The sequence below is a fragment of the Plectropomus leopardus genome, chromosome 8 (genome assembly GCF_008729295.1).
Source record: "Plectropomus leopardus isolate mb chromosome 8, YSFRI_Pleo_2.0, whole genome shotgun sequence".
NCBI classification, from domain to species: Eukaryota; Metazoa; Chordata; class Actinopteri; order Perciformes; family Serranidae; genus Plectropomus; species Plectropomus leopardus.
Genome location: NC_056470.1, coordinates 35,849,232 through 35,870,487, shown reverse-complemented (window position 1 = coordinate 35,870,487; position 21,256 = coordinate 35,849,232). Strand labels below are relative to the sequence as shown.

The following is a 21,256-nucleotide window of genomic DNA, read 5'->3' as shown; positions in this document are numbered from 1 at the left end:
TTTTCGTGTTTTGATGATAAGATGAGGCAACTCGAGACACACGAGGACGGAGAGACGACTGAACAAACTAAAGTAAAATGTCCTCCTCTCAACTATGTGTGTGTTTATTTTGCTTGCTGTTGTTTATTTGTAGGAGGAAAGAGGCAGGAGTGGACCTCCGCTAACGCCGCCAACGCCGCCAGTGAAGCTGCTGCACGTGCTCAGTATCACACAGGTCACAGATCTGACCTCGGATCAGTGAGGTCAAACGACTGATGTCACTGTGATGTCACTGATCGAGCAGAGATGCTTTTGATTGGTAATCAGGTGCTGAACAAAAACACTTGTTGGGTTGGGGATGGGGGGGGTGAAGGGGTGATTTCTCAGTTACCACGGCAACCAGCAATCGAATCTAATCTAATTTACAGCCAATCACAACAAACAGCAGCTGGTCCTTAACGCAGCGTGTGAGCTCTCTGAGAGTGTGTGTACGTTTCTGTATCAGCATATATATAGTATATACACTGTGAGAGTGTGTGTGTGTGTGTGTGTGTGTGTGTGTGTGTGTGTGTGTGGTGAGCCCAGGTGTGACGCTTCCTCCTCCAATCACACACCAATCAACCTCAGTTAAGATCCAACCACGAAATATGGCTGCTTATTGGCTAAAGTGTGTGTGTGCGCGTGTGTGTGTGTGTGTGTGTGTGTACTCCACAGCCACAGCAATATACACAGTTTACATTTGCGAATTCACACTTTAATTTCTTCTCACAACACTGAACCAATCAATGGGCCCCGCTCCGCTGAGAGAGTGATTTGATTGGCCGGGAGCCCGCCGCGATAATTAACCGCAGAGTTCAGTTCAATTTCTCATGAGGAGAAAACAAAAACTCAACGAGGTCAGACGCCACCGGAGGGAACATCAACAGCCAATCAGCCTCCAGATTGATTTGCTCGCAGGCAGCCATTGGTTGAATTTATATGAAAATCCACCTGCAGATACTCGGACCTGTTTGGACATTTACGAGTCGGCATGTCGTCAGCTTGTTTTTCTTCTTCTTTTTTTTGTAAACTCTCACTGTTGGTGTGTTCAAGGACACTCTGACATCTGAGACTCATGATTAAAAACATCCTCGTCACTTATCGCCGATATTTCAGAAGACTTTCACGTCTCCTTGACGCTCAGGTTTCCTCCTGTGTCTGCTGTTTACATTCTCGGACGGCGTGCTAATTTACCAAAACATCAAGACTCTGACTTTGAATATAAATATAATATTGAAACAACAATAGTAATAAAATAATACAAAGACCAAAAACAACAGAAGCAATAAAACCATAAAATGAAAGGAGATAAAATAAATAGAACAATAGTAAAATGTCAAAGAGTTTAAATAAAAAAAAAATACTACTACTAATAATAATTATTATTATCATCATTGTTGTTATTATTATTTGTTATTTTTTAAATATTTTTTCATTTGTACATTTTTATTAGCTAATTTCCTTTTTTTTCTTTTTCTTTTCATGAATGATTATAGTTATTTAATATGGGAAATATCTCTCTATATACATTTTTTTTCTTCACATGTAGTGCAAATCAAACTAAAACTAAAACAGTCAGCACGTCGTTGTGTCTGTCTGTCCCGAGTGTCTCACTACGTCTGAGCAAACTCTCAGACTGCACGTTTTTCTGAGCGTCCCTGAAAGTTTTTCCGCAGCACCAAACGATGATGACAAATTAAATGGGACGAGGTCAGAGGAAATAAAATACTGTGTGGGGTTCATGTACCAGATGTTCCTTCAGTCGTCTTTTATTGTAAAAGTACTCAGCAGTTTGTATAAAAACGTCTCCAGCAGGTCGAAGTGAACGCGACCCGCGAGGACGCTGCAGGAAAATGTTTATTTAGAAAAAGACGGAACGGGAAATTAAACGTCCAGACGCTGACTCATCCTGATCGCTCAGGTCTACTTCAACTCTGAGACCAACGCAACAAGAGAGACACAGAGGACAGAGAGGACAGCAGAGAGGTGGAGAAGACAGCAGAGGACAGAGGACAGCAGAGGACAGAAAAGACAGAGAAGACAGATAAAACAGCAGAGAGACAGAGAGGATTGAGAAGACAGAGAAAACAACAGACCAAACCTCAGCCGACTGTTTAGTTTCCCCCCGACGAAGACAAGATTATTGATTAACTTTTGTTTTGATATCATCACGAGGCGGCTGCACCTGTGAGGCTCACCTGTGGAGAGAACATTTAACCCCTCGTTCTTTTTACCTCCATCAAGACTGACTGTTTTTTTTTTTGTGTGTTTGTAGAAGAATTATCTGATTAAATCCTTAGAGTCATGGACGTGAACATTTTTAAACAACAGCTGAAAACTGGCTGACTTTTAATTAATGTAATTATTGTAAAACATTTTTTTTTATCATTTGTCCTATTTTTACTGTTCTTACTGCTCTCTCTAGTTTTTACTTTGACTTTTATATCTTGTTTATCAGCACCTGCTGTTTGATTTTCTAATCATTTAATTTTTGTTTTGTTTAATTTTTTGTTTGTTGTTTTTTGTCTTTTTTTTGCATTTTTTATTATGAAGCTCAAAGTGCTTCATAATAAAAAATGCAAAAAAAAGACAAAAAACAACAAACAAAAAATTAAACAAAACAAAAATTAAATGATTAGAAAATCAAACAGCAGGTGCTGATAAACAAGATATAAAAGTCAAAGTAAAAACTAGAGAGAGCAGTAAGAACAGTAAAAATAGGACAAATGATAAAAAAAAATGTTTTACAATAATTACATTAATTAAAAGTCAGCCAGTTTTCAGCTGTTGTTTAAAAATGTTCACGTCCATGACTCTAAGGATTTAATCAGATAATTCTTCTAAAAACAAACAAAAAAAAAAACAGTCAGTCTTGATGGAGGTAAAAAGAACGAAGGGTTAAATGTTCTCTCCACAGGTGAGCCTCACAGGTGCAGCCGCCTCGTGATGATATCAAAACAAAAGTTAATCAATAATCTTGTCTTCGTCGGGGGGAAACTAAACAGTCGGCTGAGGTTTGGTTCGCCTCCAGATTCGCAGTGAAAGAGAGAAACAGGTGCAGACGGCTCCTAATAATAATCAGCTATATGAATCTAAATCAACAGATTAATTTCCCTCTCTGGCTGTGAGGAGATGTTCCCCGCCTGCTCGCCGCCGCCGCCACCACCACCGGAGGAGAGAGAAAACAGAAAAGAAGAAGGATGTTTGGAGGAAGAGAGAAGCAGGTGCAGGCGGCTCGGTTACAAACACACATTACTGTTATTAGAATAAAAGCTTCAATTCCCCGTCGGCTCATTAGCCAATAATGGCTCTGCTCTCTCTGAACACCACAGCTGATTGGCTGACTCATCTCCGCTAATTCACTTTGTGCTAATGGAGGAGAGGAGGAGGAGGAGCAGGAGGAGGAGGAGGAGGAAGTCTTTTATTTAAATAAAGTAAAGTAAAAAGAAGAAAATCTGCAGAGAAAAACAATATTTTTATTTTTTTTTACAGTTGGACAGAGGGAGGCGTCGGCTCGGTGCCAGCTGGAGGAGAGCGGCGGCGGCAGCGGCGGCGGCAGCGCCAGCAGCGACGTTTGCAACAGTTGCTATAGTAACAGTGAAAGTCTAAGTAGTGTGGCAGTATTTTGGCCTGATGATCAGACTGAATTGCCGTTGAGGGGGTACTCCACGTTTAGAGCCACATCAGAAGCCACAGAGAAAACCACACGGAGACGACAAGAGCTGTGACTGGTCCATTTGTCTTTGCTGATGCCGGTGGAGATTTTGGGAAGTGAAAAAGACATGAAGCATGTAACACGAAGTCTGAATATTGAGTTAGTTAGTCCGACTAAAATTGGACTTTTAAAATCCACGTTAACATGTTAGTGCGACTGAAATCAGATTAATTCAAATTTCTGGAGGTCGGACTAACACACTCGGATAATTCGACAGGAAGTGGATTTCCTTCGTCAGATAATTTTGGGATAATCCTTGCCTCTTTTTTAAAACTATTTTTCATGTAATTTTTTGTCACCTTTCACTAATTCCTTGCAATTTGTGGGATATTTCTTGCCAAGGTTGTTGACTTTTCCCTCCCATGCTTGAGAAAGAAATCAAACCGAAATCTGCTTTGGATTCAAACGGTTAAATAGCTTATGAAAGGCATCTGAAGGCAGCACAAGAAAACTGATATCGATCCAAAAGGGTTAACACCTCATTTTTATGAGCTGAGATAAACTCAAGTGAGCTCATCAGAGTCAGCCTCAGTGTCTACGTGTGCACAAACGAGAATTTGACTCTTCTTGTCACTGTGGCTGCACAGACTTAGAAAAAACAGCTAAAAACAAAGCTGAGGAAGGTGAGACGTAAACATCATTAACTCCTTTTCATGTGTAAAATCTGCAGAATGTCCCTTTAATTGTAATCTGGACAGTAATCAGTCACACATGACGTTCGGCAAACCTGCAGAGAGCAGCTCAGACCTGACGACAAGCACGACCCCGACACCACGACCTCACAGAAGGACCCGAAAACACCGGGCTCTGAATGGACAGCTGTGTTTGTGTGTGTGTGTGTGTGTGTGTGTGTGTGTGTGTGTGTGTGTGTGTGTGTGCGCGCGCGTGCGCGCGCGTGTGTGTGTGTGTGTGTGTGTGTCTCTCTCTCATCCGCCTCCAAAACAAACAGGCCTGAGGGGAGAGCACACACACACACACACACACGCACGCGCATGCACACACACACACACACACACACACACACACACCCATCCTCCTGGGACGTCCCCTCCAGCTTCCTGTCGCCTCGTTCTCTCCTCACACACTGATGACATCACCCTCTCTGACCCAATCAGCTGTCAGATCAGCTGATAGAAGAACAACAGGCAGAGATGGAAATCCACTGCGACAACCGTTACTACAACTAACTACATGTACTGTGTGTATTTATGATAGTATTTAAATTACAATACTGATACAACTGATACTAACACAAAAGCCTCCACAAGTAGGCTGGTTTTTATTAACCCTCAAACTGCGCAAATTGAAATTGCGAATATAAAATATGCCTAACTGAAATCCACCATAAAACAAAGTATGAGCAACAAATACCACCTTAAACCACAGTATGAGCAACAAATACCACCTTAAATCAAAGCCTGTGCAACAAATATAGTGGTCGACTGATTTTTTTTTAGGGCTGATACTGATACTAATTATTGGTAGTTAATGAGTGACAAATGATATTTGGATCCAATATGCATTTACCATAAAAATGTTTTTTTTTCCTTCAAAATTTAGAATTTGGAATATAACAAACACCAACATAAAACTTTGTGTTGTGTTAAAAAAACTGAAACTTCATCCTTCATCATCATACACAGCAAGTCCTCAGCAATTGTTTTTTAAATAAAGTTCAGTGAAAACTTACATAAAATGAAGTTTCTCCAACGCTGACGCTTTCTTTGCATGTATCGCAGACTGCCTTCCCTGCTGCTCGTTGAGTGTTATACACACTTTTCTGCGATCATAAAATGCTGATAATGCAGATAATCGTCAAAATGACAAATATCGGCTCTGATAATCGTCCAGGCCGACAACCTGTCGACCCCTAGTTGAATTCTTGCACTCTTTTGGGACAATATTGACTGTAAAGAAACAGAATATCGTTTTTTTTTAGCACAAAAAAACACATTTTGAAGTACCTTTTTCAGCCCTGAGTATTGTCTGCAGGTTAATTACAGGCTGCTTCATTACCTTCACCAATAATAGCAGCCTTTGAGTGAACAATAATAACTGAAGCTAACTAAGGAGAGTTTGTTTTTTTGGCACGCATTGTTCTGTCTCAAAAAGCCAACAAAATGATGTAGTTGTACTTTGTTCTCGTGACACTTCATGTTTCTACTCCACCAACACTAAGAGGGAAATATCTCACTTATTTGACAGCTTTCCACCTGAACTATATAGAATTCTCCTCAGTTTTGTTGTCACGTTTCTGCTCAGGAAACGAAGAAATCCCTCTCGCTCTTATTTGTGTCTTTCTGTGTCAAACTCACATGGGTCCTGGGAGACGAGGTCAAATGTCGGCTGGTTCACAAACTGAAACATGCTTCATGGAGTAAACATGTGGCCTGCAGTGTTTACAGACTCTCATGTGTGGATGTTTTGAGTATTCACGTCTTAAATACATCAGTCACTAGATTGATATGTCGGCTGCGCTCCGACAGTGACGGATGATTCTCTCTGCAGGTCGATTCTCACGGAAACGAGCGCAGAGAGAAAGAGAGAGTCGGTATTTACGCCCAGACGGGAGTCGTGTCGGCAGGTTTCACTGAGACGCTTCCAGAGACATCAGCCTGCAGCGCCGTGTGTCCACAGTCAGAGCTGATGTCATTATGTTGTTAGAAGAGGCAGACTGGGAACCGGTCCCAGCGACACACTCTGCCTGCTGCCGGGGAACACACTCAGCAACAAATACCACCTTAAAAGAAGTCTGACCAACATATACCAACTTAAACCATAATCTGAGCAACATATACCACCTTCAAACGCAGTCTGAGAAACATATACCACCTTAAACTACAATCTGAGCAACATATACCACCTTAAAACAAAGTCTGTGCAATGTTTACCACCTTTAAAAACAGTCTGAGCAACATAAACCACATCAAACCACAATTTGAGCAACACATACCACCTTAAAACACAGTCTGAGCACCAAATACCACCTTAACCCACAGTCTGAGCACCAAATACCACCTTAACCCACAGTCTGAGCACCAAATACCACCTTAAATCACTGTCTGAGCACCAAATACCACCTTAAACCACAGTATAAGCAACAAATACCAACTTAAAACACAGTTTGACCAATTATTACCACCCTAAATCACAGTCTGAGCACCAAATACCACCTTAAATCACAGTCTCAGCAACAAATACCACCTCAAACCAGTCCACAATCTGAGAAATATACCACCTTAAACCGTCCATAATTTAATTTGAAAAAAAAAAGCACCTTAAGCGTTGAAAGAGTTGAAAATTTGACAATTTCACTACCTTAAATGGGTCCAAAATGTGACAAAATAAATATACAACTTAACCCCTACAGGCCTGTTCAGAAGTCCCTTTAAGTTTCTATGCAAAACAGAGTTTTTGTTAATAATAATAATTCCACGATGAATCTCGATGTGAGAAAATTCACGTTTGTGCTTGTTAGCGTTATTAGCTCCATCTGGCTTCGTCTTCAAGTCGAGTTTCCTCGGAGATCAGAGGAAGGACCTGGATTTTGTTGAATCTTTGTATTCTGGTCTTTAAACTTGAAGCTACTCATCCTCCTGAAAAAAGCTTGTGTTTGAAGCACAGCTCTCTGATATTCTCTGATCAGTCTGTGAAGCTTTTGACACTAAAACAAAAGTAAATTTACAAGAATTTCATGTTAATTTTGGATGATGAGCTTCAGATGTGTCAGATTTTGAGGTTTGGTTCTCGTCTTCGTCGTCTTGACTTTAAGCGAGGCCGCTGACGCCCAGCGGCTCACTGTGGCTGGACTGGTCAGATCCCAGTTTAACGCTGGGTTGTTAAAGAGTGAAGGAGAGTTTTTAGCTCCGTCTCAACACCCTGAGGTTTCTTCTGTGTGTGGTCGCACAAACCAAACGTCCCCGTGTGGCGCTCTACCCGAGCGGCTTCAGGTTTCACGTCTTCCTGTTTGGTCCTCAGACCACCACAGTCAGAACTGGGTCTCCTGTAATGACTGGTTTCTTCATACTGGGCACAACGGACCATATCAACGTCTTTCCTCTGAGAGGAGAAAATCAATATTCTGCCTCTGACTCACCTTCAGAGAACAGGTGAGGTCACCGCAGCGCTTGGAGCGAATTTAAATTCATTCTGTTTATACCATACATGCATATTGAAGCAGTCACCAGGGTGCGTTTGTGTTTTCGGGATGTGTGCTGTTGTAAGCACTGAAGGTAAATAAACTCCGTAGGAGTTTCTTTCTGATTTAACTCTTTGAAACCTTAGCAATTTGGCTTGATTTCTTTCAAAAATATGGGAAAACAATGAGCAACTGAAGAAATGACCCCACCATTTGCAAGAAACTTACAAAAAATTACCTGGAAATTAACAACAAGGATTAAAAAAAGCAAAAAGTAACAAAAACAACCAATGACCTGAAAAAGTGCTTAAAAATAAAAATGATTCTGAAACATAATTTTAGGAAGAATTAACTTTAAAAAAAGCAAAAAGCACAAGATATATACCTAAAAATAAGCAAAAATAAAAGTTCAAAAGAACAACAAAATAGGAATGAAAAATTAAAAACAAAAAAGGAAATGACCTGGAAAAGTGCTTAAAAATAGTAATTCTGTAAAATACAGAATTACTATTCTGTATTTTAACGCCAACCCAGAGTTACTCAAAGTTCTGAGGTTTTAAATATTTGTGAAGGCGTCTGTACGCAGCACAAGAAAAGTGTTGTCAAAGTTTCAAAGGGTTAAATGCCAGAAAAAAGCTAAAATGCATCTGGAAAAATGCGACAAACAGGAGCGGCTGTTTTCTCGTTTTATGAGTCTGAGTGATGATGTAAAAAAACTGCAGTACAAACAGGACGGTAGCCGGGATCTTACAGATACTGACGTCCTACAAACGTCCTACAAACGTCCTCACACACGCCAGCAACAACAACAACAACAACAACAACAACAACAACAACAACAACAACAATAACAACAACAACAACAACAATAACAACAACAACAACATCATCTCTGAAAACACAACTTGTATTTGTCACATTTGTCATTTTTTTAACCATTTCAGCTCCATATTTGTAATTGTATTTATCCAAATGAAGATCTAAATGTTGTTTCAAGACCACTGAGGATGAGAGGTACACTTTTTAAAATCCTTTTTTTCGCAGTGAAGTTAGAAACATGATGATTAGGGAGCAGCAGGATGAAAGAGCGTTGAGCGGAGTGAAGAGGGACGTGAGGAGAAAGAGAAAAGCCTCCGCCACAGCAGAGGGGGAGATGGACAGAGAGGGAAAGAGTCTGACAGACGGAGATAAAGTCAACAGAGAGTTTGAGTTACGACTTGTTGTTTTTGCTGCTGTCAGAACACACAGCGAGCGGCCGAGCAGCACGCAGGCTCCATGTGAAATGAATCAGGACCGGAGCGTCTCTGCGGAGGGTCGGCACGTCTCAGCGCTGCACACTCACAGAGTTATGGACTCGTCCTGCTTCACCAGCAGAGACACAGACAGAGAAGCTGCAGCTTCTACTGCCTCTGTGACCACAGAAACGCTGCCGTCACCTGCTGCTCCGAAATATTTACCAGCACACCAACGGCCCTCCAAAGTTGTAATTCGAGTTGCCGAGATGTGGGAGCAGAAATAACAGAAAGCATGGAAACAGCATCAATAATTGACAGTAAAAAATGACATATTTCAGGGTTTTTTTGTTCCTCGTTGCTATCATTGACTTTTAGTATGTGAACATATATGTTTTTTATTTCTATTTTTGTGTTTTAATTTATCTATTTTCAGTCTTCTGTTGTTTTTTTTCACTCATGTCCCTTTTTCATTTTATTTTGTAGTTTTGTTTTCCATATATTGTTAGGTTTTCATTTTTAGCACATTTGCATGTTAAGCACCTTTAGCTGTATTTTATACATGAAAGGTGCTATGAAAAAATAAATTAGAGATTATTATTACTGCAGAAGTCTGACAGTCAAATACACTCTGATCTGATTACTGCATTAAGAACACGAGAGGTTTAGCTGCTTCTATCGCTGTTTAAATAAAAAATATGCTCTGAAGGAAGAAATCTGAGGAAAGAAACAAGCAGGTTTTATAAATGTGAATAAAGTTTGTTGGTAACGTTTGGCATCTGTGTGTCTGTATGATAAGTGGAAGGTCATGTTTGTCTCTGATATCTGCTCCACAGATCAGTTTAGGTCCAAAGATTAGGGTCAAAGTTAGAAGAAGACTGTAGAAGATAAACAAATACAGTTCTGGAGGCTTTCTACGCATTGCATTAACCCTATGAAACCTAAACAAATCGGCCTAATTTGTTTCAAGAACATACGAAAAAGGACCTTAAAAAGAAAAATTATTATGAAACTCAAATAAATGAATTAAAATATCCTGAAAATGAGTAAAAAAGAACAGTAAAAAAAACCAAAAACAAACAAGAAAATGCCCTGAAAAAAGTGCTGAATTTATATATAAATATATTTCTAAACAGCGTGTTAAATATATGATTTTAAATAATATGTATTTAGTTCTCTCTACAATTTTTCCTATATTTTTAAATACATTTCTAATAATTCTCTCTGTTTTTCCACATCATTTATCCTGTCACATTTTACTTATTTCTTGCAATTTGCAGGACTTTTGTTGCCAGGTTGCTCATTGCTTTTTTTTCATGTTCCTGAAAGAAAGTTGTTTATGTTCTGCACCAGAATCATCCTGACATTACACCAGATTCTGATTCTGGATTTAAATCTGCCCGACTTCTCTTGTTCTCGAGGCTCTGAATGTTTCGTGTTTTGCTCAGTGAAAAATCGTATTATTTCTCCTCTCTAAGCTGCCGTGTCTCCACAGGGTCTCTATGTGTTGTATTTCTGTGTTGACGACGGACAGAACGTCTCTGTCTTTAGTCTCTCGCCAAATTACCAATTAACCCTCTCCTCCTAAATTCAATTCACTAGAATGCGAGCTCTCGACCCGTTGAGAGCCAATCACAGCGGCCCATTTAGACGAAGAGGGAAAAAAAGATGTTTACTGACTGAAAGCAGTCGGTGAGAAGAGGAGAGGAATCTACACCACATTAATAAACTGTGTGATGCTGAAAACGACCTCAGTCTGACCAACAGATACAGTTAATCACTGCAAAACACAGACAATTTAACGTCAACTGTGACAGATTAACAAGTTTCTGGTCCATCGTTTATATATTAACTACGTTCATTACACACATTGTGGCTTTTCAAAATAAACTTAATGGCATAAAAGTCAGCAATATCACATTCATTCTTAAAATTTGTGGTGACAACCAAGTTTTATTCTGAACCAAAGTAATCACTATGATTTATTAAAACAGTCAAAAAATTAACACTGTATTCAGTAAAATGCAGCCTGTTTCATATTTAACCCTTTGAGCAAATGGGAAGAAGGCAAAGAGCACTGAAAGAGGAAATGACATGAAAATTACCAAAAAAATAAAGGACAGAAAAGGAAGGAAGAAAGTCAAGAAGTCAAGCCAATTTGCTTTGGGTTCAAAGGGTTCATTTCTGAGAAAAGCATCTTAAAGTTAAGGTTTAAAGGGTTAAAACCCACTCTCCTGAAAATGTAATGATCACTTTTTTTGCATGCAACCGTAATAATGACATAAAATTAAATTTAAAAAAATAAACTCTTCAGCACTTAAATAAGTATGTCTGTTACTATCGTAACGTGACGTCACGTGACAGGCGTCATATGTCACTCTTGCGCTCTACACAGAGCAGCACACTAGGTCGCTACTAAAAAACACTCTTCACACTGTGGTTGTTAACCGCAGCGTCCGAAACATCTGGCGCCAGGTGTGTATCATACCGCCCCAAGAGGTGTATTTTCCGCCGATATTTGGGCTGCGAAGGAGCGTGTAGAACAACACAGAGAAACAGTCGAAAAGTGGAAGTGGCTGTAAAGCGGCAGCAGCCTCCTGCAGGGTTTATTTGTGGTGTGAACACCCACTAATGCAGGAGGTCAGATATATGGAAGTCTGGAACAAAGTCAAGAAACACTCGGTGCTGGTTTCTTTTAACCTCCATCTTTCTTTGACCTCCAGCGAGTAGTTTCTATGTTTGAAACCAGTCAACTTTATTTATATAGTTGAAATCACAGAGGCTTTACAGTGTGTGCAGCCTGCACCGCCCTCTGTCCTTCGACCCTCCATTCAGACGCTGAAAAACTCCCGAAAAAGACTTCAACGGGGAAAAAATGGAAGAAAAGTGAAAGAGGAGAGACAGGAAATAGATGTTTGTGTGCAGAGTGAACGACAGCGGCGCCACAGGGAGCGTCTTTTAATAAAAACACCAGCTCCTCTGAAAACTAACGGTATGATACCTTTTCCACACATTTCTGTTTTTCTGTATCTTCATCATCATGTGTAAAAATAGTATTTTACTGATATATGATTCACACTCGACAATGAGTCCTCACTAATCCACTTTAATAAAGACACCGGCGTGCTATTATTGCCATCGCCAGTGAATCGTGGCGACACAGCATCATAAACTTTACTCAAAACTCAAAAATCAGAAGAAAACTACCTGTCTCAGTCCTGCTCAGTCTGCCCGATCAGCCTTTTCATTTGTCTTTTTTGTAATCAGTCACTGATATGTCCAAAAGACCCTCAAGCTCCCATTAAAGCCATGTGATAGTTTACATAAAAACTAAATGATGATAACCAAACCCAGAACTATAGATGTAGCAGAAACATCAGTTTATCATTTCTAACAGAATAAGTAAAGCTTTATTTCTCATCAGACCGCAGAAGCTCAGCGTATTTAGCTGTTTAGTTTAGTATAAATATACTTGGTGCCTGCATAGCGATGCCACAAAAAATATTTATAATACTATAATACTATGCTGTATTGTTTTTATCCCAACTCTTGTCAACAGCTAAAGAGAAAAAATGCAGTTAGATGACATTACGTGGAAGATTATTCTTGAAAGAAAGTTTAACAATTAATTTCATTACAACCAGCAACAGTGCAACTAATTCCATGACTTTTCCAGGTTTTCCAAGACTGTTAGAACCTTGTATTTTGTCGAACCAACTGAATCCAATATCAAAACAGAAAAAAAGCTACACTCAGAACTGATGTGTAAAATGTTTGTAAACTGACTCGATAATTCACTGATTAACCCTTTCAGTGCACATCTTAATAAATGAGGGTGGAGGGCTTTTATTGAGAGGAATGTGCAATATCTTGTTGTACGGCATCATATAATATTCCGTGTGTGTGTGTGTGTGTGTGTGTGTGTGTGTGTGTTACTGAATGTTAATGTATATGTTTATACCGCCGGAGACAAACTTCTCCTCTGGGACACAATAAAGGCTCGTCCTATCTTATCTTAAATGAAAGGAAACCAATCGCTGCCCGGTGAAAGAAAAATCAATCTAATAGCTGATGGATGATTTATAAAATGATCATTTATAATTGAAGGTTGTAAAACATGAAAAATGTTTCCAGTCTGCGTTCAGACGGGGCCTTCAGCAGTGCCCGGGGCACTTTGTACTCCTCGCCTATTTCTACATGTCTGGTTGGAGGAGGAGGAGGAGGAGGAGGAGGCTTCACTAAACATAGAACAAGTGTTCCTGCGCCAAAATCTACAACCAAAAGCCATCGATTTCCACCAATCTGTTCACTCCACACACTACACCTCCGGCTCTCCCCCTCCTCCCCCACCTCCTCCTCATCCTCCTCGCTGCGTCGCTCTCGGAGGTGAATATCTCCCCATGTGGATGAATATTAAAGCGGCAGCTGTGTGGGAGGAGAGGTGAGCGGGGTGAACGCCGAGAGGATCCATTCACATCGCCCAGCCTCCATTTTTAGTTTTCAGGCAATTAAAATTCCTCCTTCACTCCGGCTGGAAAATGGAGATGATTGTGGTCAAACGTGGACGCAGAGGAGCTTTTAAATGCATCTTTTCACTCTAATGATGATGTGGAGTAATGTGTCTGAAGTGGAGACCGCCATGTCCACAAGTTTAGTATTTATTCAACCAAAAAGGGAAACTTTTTATCTGATGGAGACGACCAGAGAATTCAGATCAATGATTTCACAAACCAACAGTCGTTTGTTATCAGTTTAACCCTTTAGGAACTGTCTGGTGCAATTTACACGCTTTTCATTCTACATTTTTTGATAATTTTGGATGTGTTCATGCATATGGCATTTTTTTCAAGAATGTTATTATCTACCTGATGAGGTCATTTTGACCATATTTGGCATATGGAGGAAATACATGCTATTTCCACTAGGTGACCTGTCACAGTCAATGTAGCTGCTGATCACTGACATATCCCAGACTGTCAGCAGCTACACTCACACACTGACATATCCCAGACTGTCAGCAGCTACACTCACACACTGAGGAGGAGACTGACAATAATTGTTTTTTTCTGTTAAAAAATAAACTCAATAAAAGTCGAACATCATAATGATGTATATTTTTCATAGCCTGATGTTGAAAAGTGCATTTTGTGTTCAGAGCAGTATGAGTGTTTGACACTGCGCAAAAAATGATTATCTAAAAATCAGTGCTGCAGGAAATCATTGACATATCCCTAGCATGTATTATGTATAGTTATATATTTTTTGTGGGGGGGTTTCCATATAAAAACATAGTGGGATCATGACAAAAACCTGGCATCTAAAGAGTTAAAATTTTTGGAAAATTAATAAATATTTCATATGTCAGGACTGATGTTGGTTAAAAAAAACTCAATGAAAGATAAAAAATCATATTAATGCAGTTTTTTTATTTTGAAGCAGGATCCTGATTTTATTTTAGGTGTCTGGGTTGAGTGGTTTGGATTTTCTCTTTTTTTGTCGGATTTTATTTGTTATTTTATCCTTTTTTCCTTATTTGGTTTTTATATATGAATCCTAAAAGAAAACTGTGAAATTTGTGTCTCTTTAGGATGAAAACATCAATTCTATTTTGTTATCTCTTATTTTTACGAGAACCCACATAAAATGTTTTTCAAGTATCGAGTAAAAAAAGATGTTTTTTTTTCATAAACAAAGCCTTTTTTTTTAACAAATTTAGCGTTTATCATATTATCTTATAATTCCAGCAATTCAGCCTATCTATTTATTACATTTTGGGGTTTTTTTATTGTCTACTTCTTATACTACTTTGTGTTTTTTAATGACGCTTTTTATTTTGCACTGCTGTAATGATGCATGTTTCCCCGCTGTGGGACTAATAAAGGATTAAATTATCTTATTATGATATTTTATTAGTATCACATTAAAATTTTGGCCTGATGGCTCGAGAGGAAAAGTCGAGATGTCACCATAATACTCAGAAATCATCCTCTCTAGAACGTGAATATAGAAAAGTTTCACAGAAGAGTTCAGATGACTCGCTCTGAACCAAAGTATTGATCGGACTGAAGAACCAGCACATGGATTAATCAATCGACTGTGAAGTTCCCTAAAACAGAAATCTACGAGTCTGTGATGAGGTGCTTTTCGGGACAGCGTGTTGATTAAAACTGATGAAGATGCAGTGTGAAGGTGTTCCTCCTCCAGCTGCTTCCTGTCCTGCTGGTTCAGGTTTGTTGGTTTTGAGCATACACTGAAGCTTCCTGCAGCTCAGACGGAGGAACGTCTCCAGAGAGGACAGAGTTTGTCCTGCAGTCAGTAAATGACTGAAGGAGACAGAAAACAGACCCTCTGTGCTGCTAAGTGGGACATTTTCTGACAGCAGCCGTCGGTCGGAGTGTTTCTGCAGCTCTCGGCAGCCGACACCAGCGACACAACTTTACAGCTTCAGACGAGGCAGACAACGTCTCTGCGGAGACACCGGCTCTGTCTGTCCCTCTGTCTGTCTGTTTGTCTGTAACTGATTCTGCCTCTACACCTCTTTGCTGCGTCTCCGCCCCACCCGCCTGCCCGCCGACAGAAACACTGGAAATGAACAGATTGTGTTTGCTGTGTTATGAAATCAAAACAGCGTTCAGCTTATTTTCAGCTCCAGATAACAATAATAAGAAGAGAGCTGCAGGCAGCACAGACAGCAGCTCCAACCCAGACGTTTCATAAGCTGCACAAAATATCTTACATTTATCACACCTGCTGACTATTATTATTATTATTATTATTATTATAGTCTCACTGTTAAAGGCTGAAACGTCTGTGTTGGTGTCGGCCGTTTACAGGAATCTGACCTCTCTCCTGCAGTGCTGCTATTTTACTAAGTCTTAAATTCAATTGTTGCCAATATCCTTTTTTTTGACTCTTCTGCATTCACACCTGCTTAAAGTGTGCTTACACTTGAAACAACATGCATGTGTAAAACTGATATGTCCTCATAAATGTGTTTGTTTCAATATGAAGCCTGTATTTTGAACAGTTGACACAGGCAATGAGACACAAGTTTAGGTGTGAAAGTCGATCGCATTCTACATCTGCCATCCTCCCCAACCAGCTCCTTCCGAAGCCTTCACGGTAAATGACTTTAGTGGTTTTTTTAACTAAAAGAAATGTCTCTGAGCACAGTCCACTAGGTGATAATGCCATAAGAACAAAACAAAGAAAGCAGTTTTGTAGTATAAATGTTATTTTTAGGAGACAGAGTTGTATTTACTGAAGAAAAGAAAAATATATGCAAGATGTGACTGGTCACCGTCATATGACACGCGATGTGCGCTACTACGTTCCAAAAGTTGAATTTTGTAAATCTCGGGGTGCAGTGGCACACTTTCTGCACGTCAACATTGATAGCAATGAATCTGAGGGCACAAACCTTAAACATATACTCCCGACAGCTTTAGACGCTTCACAAATTCAGATTTCTTAAAACAAAACATATGAAAATAGGAAAGGCTACATAAAACCATCAGTCCATTAATCACTGAGTGGATTGACAGAAAATGAAAGTGAAACTATTCTGATAACTTCAGTGAATTTCCCTTTAAAAACATCTGACAAACTTTGAATATTGTTATGTTTTAGTAAAATTGTTGAGGTGAAGTGTTGAGGGTCACATATCTCTCACTATTTTTACAAACAAATAATCCATTAAATGGGGAAAAATGAGGCTGACACCTGATTGTTAATGTTTGTTTTGTAAATATGATGATATGATATGATATGATATTCAGATCTGCTGGAGGATAAACTTCAGTTTACCTGGGTTATGGCCGCGTACAGGTGTGATGCTGTCAGGACGACTACAGGTGGAATAAAACAACATGCTGCACGACAACAGAGAAAATCAGCTTTGAGGAATCAAAAATCACCATAAAGAGAATCAGAGAGACACCTGACAAGATGGACGACAGGAAACATCCTGAGACACAATCAGAAACACAAACTGTCTGTTTCTTTCCTCCAAACAACCCGAAGAGCCTGCAGTCATTTTAAAGTTGAACAAGGCAATTTTCTCCCCTGCTCCGTAAATAGAAACACTAGAAAGCAGTCAAAGACCCAAAAGCGATTTTAAAACATTCATGCAGCCATTTTCTCTGAGCAGAGGAAGCAGCAGCTCTCACACTCTGCACTCTCTGCCTCTCCCACGCCAAAAAACACCCAAAAAAACAAAAAAGACCCCAGCACAAACACATTCAGCGGTTTGAAACACAAACATTTCTTTTGTCACTGCAGCTCCAAACGCTTTTCTCCTCAGACTCAAACCAAACAGCAGCAAACATCCATCCAGCCCTCCACCCGGCCTCCTACCTTCTTCAGCTGTCCGCTCCGGGTTCCCACGAACACCACCGTGTGTTCTCCGTACGTGTAGGCAGCGACGGCGCCCATGCCCTCTGTGCGGTCCTCGTACAGCGGGTTTCCCTCGATGACCCTCAGGCCTCCGAGTGGCTGGTTCAACACCAGACCACAGAAATCGTCTCCAATCTGTTTCGGCTGTGAAAGAGACACAACGAAGATTTTTATTAACATTAAAAAATTAACAGCGAAATGCTGTAAAATCACGACTTCATAAAACTGTAAATTTCAAAACAATGAAACAGCATTCAATATTTTGTAAAGAAGTGAACCAAACAAAAGAGTTCATTTTAAAGTACAAATATGCTGAAATAATATTTCTTTGTAGAATTTACAGACATTTTCTATCAAATCCAAATCTATAATGCATTATGAAGGCATTCATAGGGAATTATAATGCATTCATAATGTTTTATGACTACACTCATAAACACGCGCAATGCTTACTGATGCGCTCTATCAACAGTCATAAAACATTACAGATATGACTTATAATGATTTATAAGTGTCAAGGGTCCAATGGATGCTCTTGACTAATTATAAACTAGAGGTCGGCTGATGGGACTTAAGATGCATTATAAATATCTATAAATACTCACCTATGCACACATGAACTGTAATAGGAACTCACAGTGTGCTACAACAGTCCATGCAGTATCATAAGTTATCATTTTAAAGCCAAAAGTAAAAGTAACATATTGACGTTTTTATCGTAATTCATGCTTCATTGTGAAGTTTCAATGTTGGTGTAAAGTGTAAACAGTTTACAAATCCGTCTTTCAAATCTGCAGTACCACTGTCTTGTGTTAGAAAGGTAGAAGGAAGAAGCTACCAGCTTATCTCGTCCTCCCCCAATCAAGTGTCCACAGTATGCGCTATATGTACCATATATGTATATATGTACCATAACACAATACTATCACTTTAAACCACAGAATCAGATTTTGCAAAGATGGGGAACTTTCAGGGTCACTATTGTTAGATTTTTATCTCCAAAGGGCACAAAAAGTGGACAGAAAGTGTTTCATCCCTTAAAATCCACACTGAGTGTATGCTAACTAGCAAGCTAACTACGGTCCTCGTCCCAAACAGGCTATTTACCAGCTAAATTAGCCACTGGGTTGTTTGCTATTAGCCTTCAAGCTAACCATCCGTTTCAGTTGAAGATCGCTAGCTCCACTCACATTTATTTATTTGTTTATTTATTTTATTATTATTTTTTTCTTTTTCAGTTTAGACACACAGTTAGCTGTGGCTCTGTCCCACTTCTTTCCTCTCCGCTCTAACGCGGTACAGATGTGAAGCCGTGTCAAAGAAGCATTTTTATTAACTTCACAACTCCACTTTCTCCTCTTTTTCTCCAAAGTCCGACAGACACGAAGCTAGATACGAAAACGTAAACAGGTCAACTGACTGAAGAGGAAAACCGGAGGTAACGAATACTAGCCAATCACAGCACAGCAGCGCCGGCCTACTACCCAATCACAGCACAGTGGTACTGGACTACCAGCCAATCACAGCACAATAGGGCGGGACCAGAAGAGCATTCTGGAGGAAAAAAGAGTGAAAAAATGAAAATGAATGAAAAAAAAAAAAAATTATTTATTATAAAAAATAATAATAAAAAAGCCCCGTCTAGGTTACCCTGTGCTGCGGAAAAAATAAATAAGTACCAAAAATCTATTTAAAAACAAACCAACAAATGAACTAAAAAGTGCAGAAAATATAAAATAAATCTATTTATTTCACATATATTTTTTTTTTTATTATTATACTTAGATATATTATACTTATAATACGTTTTCAGGATTTTTTTCTCCTATTTTTTAATAAACTTCTAATAATCCTCCCATCATTTTAAAAAATATTTTTAGGTAATTTTCTTGTCACATATTAAAGTTTTTGCAGTTTCCAGGACAGTTCTTGGTTGTCGATTGCCCTTTCCCCCTCTGTTTTTGGAAGAAATCAAATTAATTTTTCCAGGGGTCAAATGTTTAAATGCCTGTGAAAGGTGTCTGGCCTTGTAGCACAACAAAGAAAGTTTCAAAAAAAAAAAAACCCTAAAATAAAAAATATATATATATATATATATATATATTAAAAAAGTGTTAAAAAATAAAATCGTTAAAGAGTAGAAACACAGAAATGACCATGAAAATAAAATTATAAATATAAATAATTAATTAACTTAATTTTAAATAAATAAATATAACACGTGTAGTGTAAGTAATTTTGCGTGTGTGTGTGTTGCTTTGGGAGGACAACATGTGATGTGTTCTGTCATTGTGCTGGTGAGACAGTCAGACTGAAGATGATTTAACAGTTTGATCCTTTGAAGAGTTTCATGTTTCTGTATGTTCCTGTTTGAAGAGAGAGAGTATAGAAACAGGGAGCGGCCGCGTTATTATAGGCTACACACACACACACACACACACACACACACACACACACACACACACACACACACACACACACACACACACACACACACACACACACAGAGGCTGGCTAACACCCTGTCATTAGCGGGTTAAGGCCTCGATGCATCACGGCAGCAGAACACGGTGGAAATGTTCTTCTGAGACTCAGATCAGCTCTCTGCTCTCAGTTTCTGTTTATTTATAGTTTGCATGTTTCTGTTCTTGTTTATTGTTGTTTACTAAACGTCTTGTTCTTGTAACGTTATAAAACACTGTAAACTGACTCTGCTCACTGTAGATTTACTCACAGCAAAAACTACAAACTGCTGCTCGGGGAGCGGTGACTCCCAGACTGACGAGAACACGAGTACGTGAGATTGGTTTCAGTGGAGATGGAAAAAAATGATCCAACTCGGTTCAGATTCTCAGCCGAGACAAAACCAACACGTTCTCGTCCAAATTCGTCCCACACCGAGACTTTCTCCTGCCCTCAGTGCGTGACACCGACACCGAAGGCTCCCTTTGGCGTCTCTAATTTTGTGAAATGGTCGCAATTAGGCTTCGTTTCATATATAAAGATGGGAAGAGGCACTGAGCAAATAAACAATACATGGCCAAAATATTATTAAAATATTGGTTAAAAGTTATAAAAAAAATAAGTAATAAAAAACATGACCCAAAAAGTGCTGAAAATTTAAAAAAAAAGGGTTAAAAAAAGGGTTAGGGTTATCTATTTATAAATTTTTTCGTAACATAATTTTAAATAGAAAATTATAATTATTAAAAAAACAGTTTTCTGGGAAAAATCAAAAAAAAAACTCAATCAGACAAAAAAGAGCAAAATAAAGACTGTAAAAAAAAACAACAACTTCTGATCTTTGGGATCAACTCAGGACGTCTCTCCTGCTTTCTGCTGGAAATGATGGAAAAATGTTTTTTCCAAGTGTAACAGGAAGTGTAAAGTGTTGATAAAAGAGCTTCAAACTGAATAATGAACCTCCCTTAAACAAAATGTGTGGCCTCATCTTCTCCTGTAGTCACATAAAATGCTAAATGCTAAATGCTAAATGTGAAAATGTGAAACGTTCAACTTGTGGCATTTCGTTCACTCGGTTACGGCGTTTTGACGGCCTGAGAAGGCAGACTTTTAAAAACGGGTTCCAGAGTGTGATTTTGTTGAAAATGGCGTGTAAACTGGCGGTGTCACAGTTGCACTTCACACAGGCCTGTGGTCTTCTTCTATGGTGCTTCATTACAAAGTTACGCCGCCAACTGCTGGCCTGGTGTGCATTTTTGTTGGACTACTTTGTTGTTTTCCAGATTCTTGCACATG

General features: G+C 39.2%; 1 protein-coding gene across 1 annotated transcript in view; it reads right to left on the bottom strand.

The window, feature by feature from the left end:
* Positions 1 to 17,284: 17,284 nt before the first annotated feature.
* LOC121946643 (plexin A3-like) overlaps positions 17,285 to 21,256 on the bottom strand; it is a 10,649-nt gene continuing 6,677 nt past the window's right edge. The window contains exon 7 of the mRNA XM_042491310.1: positions 17,285 to 17,641. Coding sequence (XP_042347244.1) covers positions 17,408 to 17,641 — 234 coding nt within the window. The 3' untranslated portion in view covers positions 17,285 to 17,407. The remainder of the gene's footprint in view (positions 17,642 to 21,256) is intronic.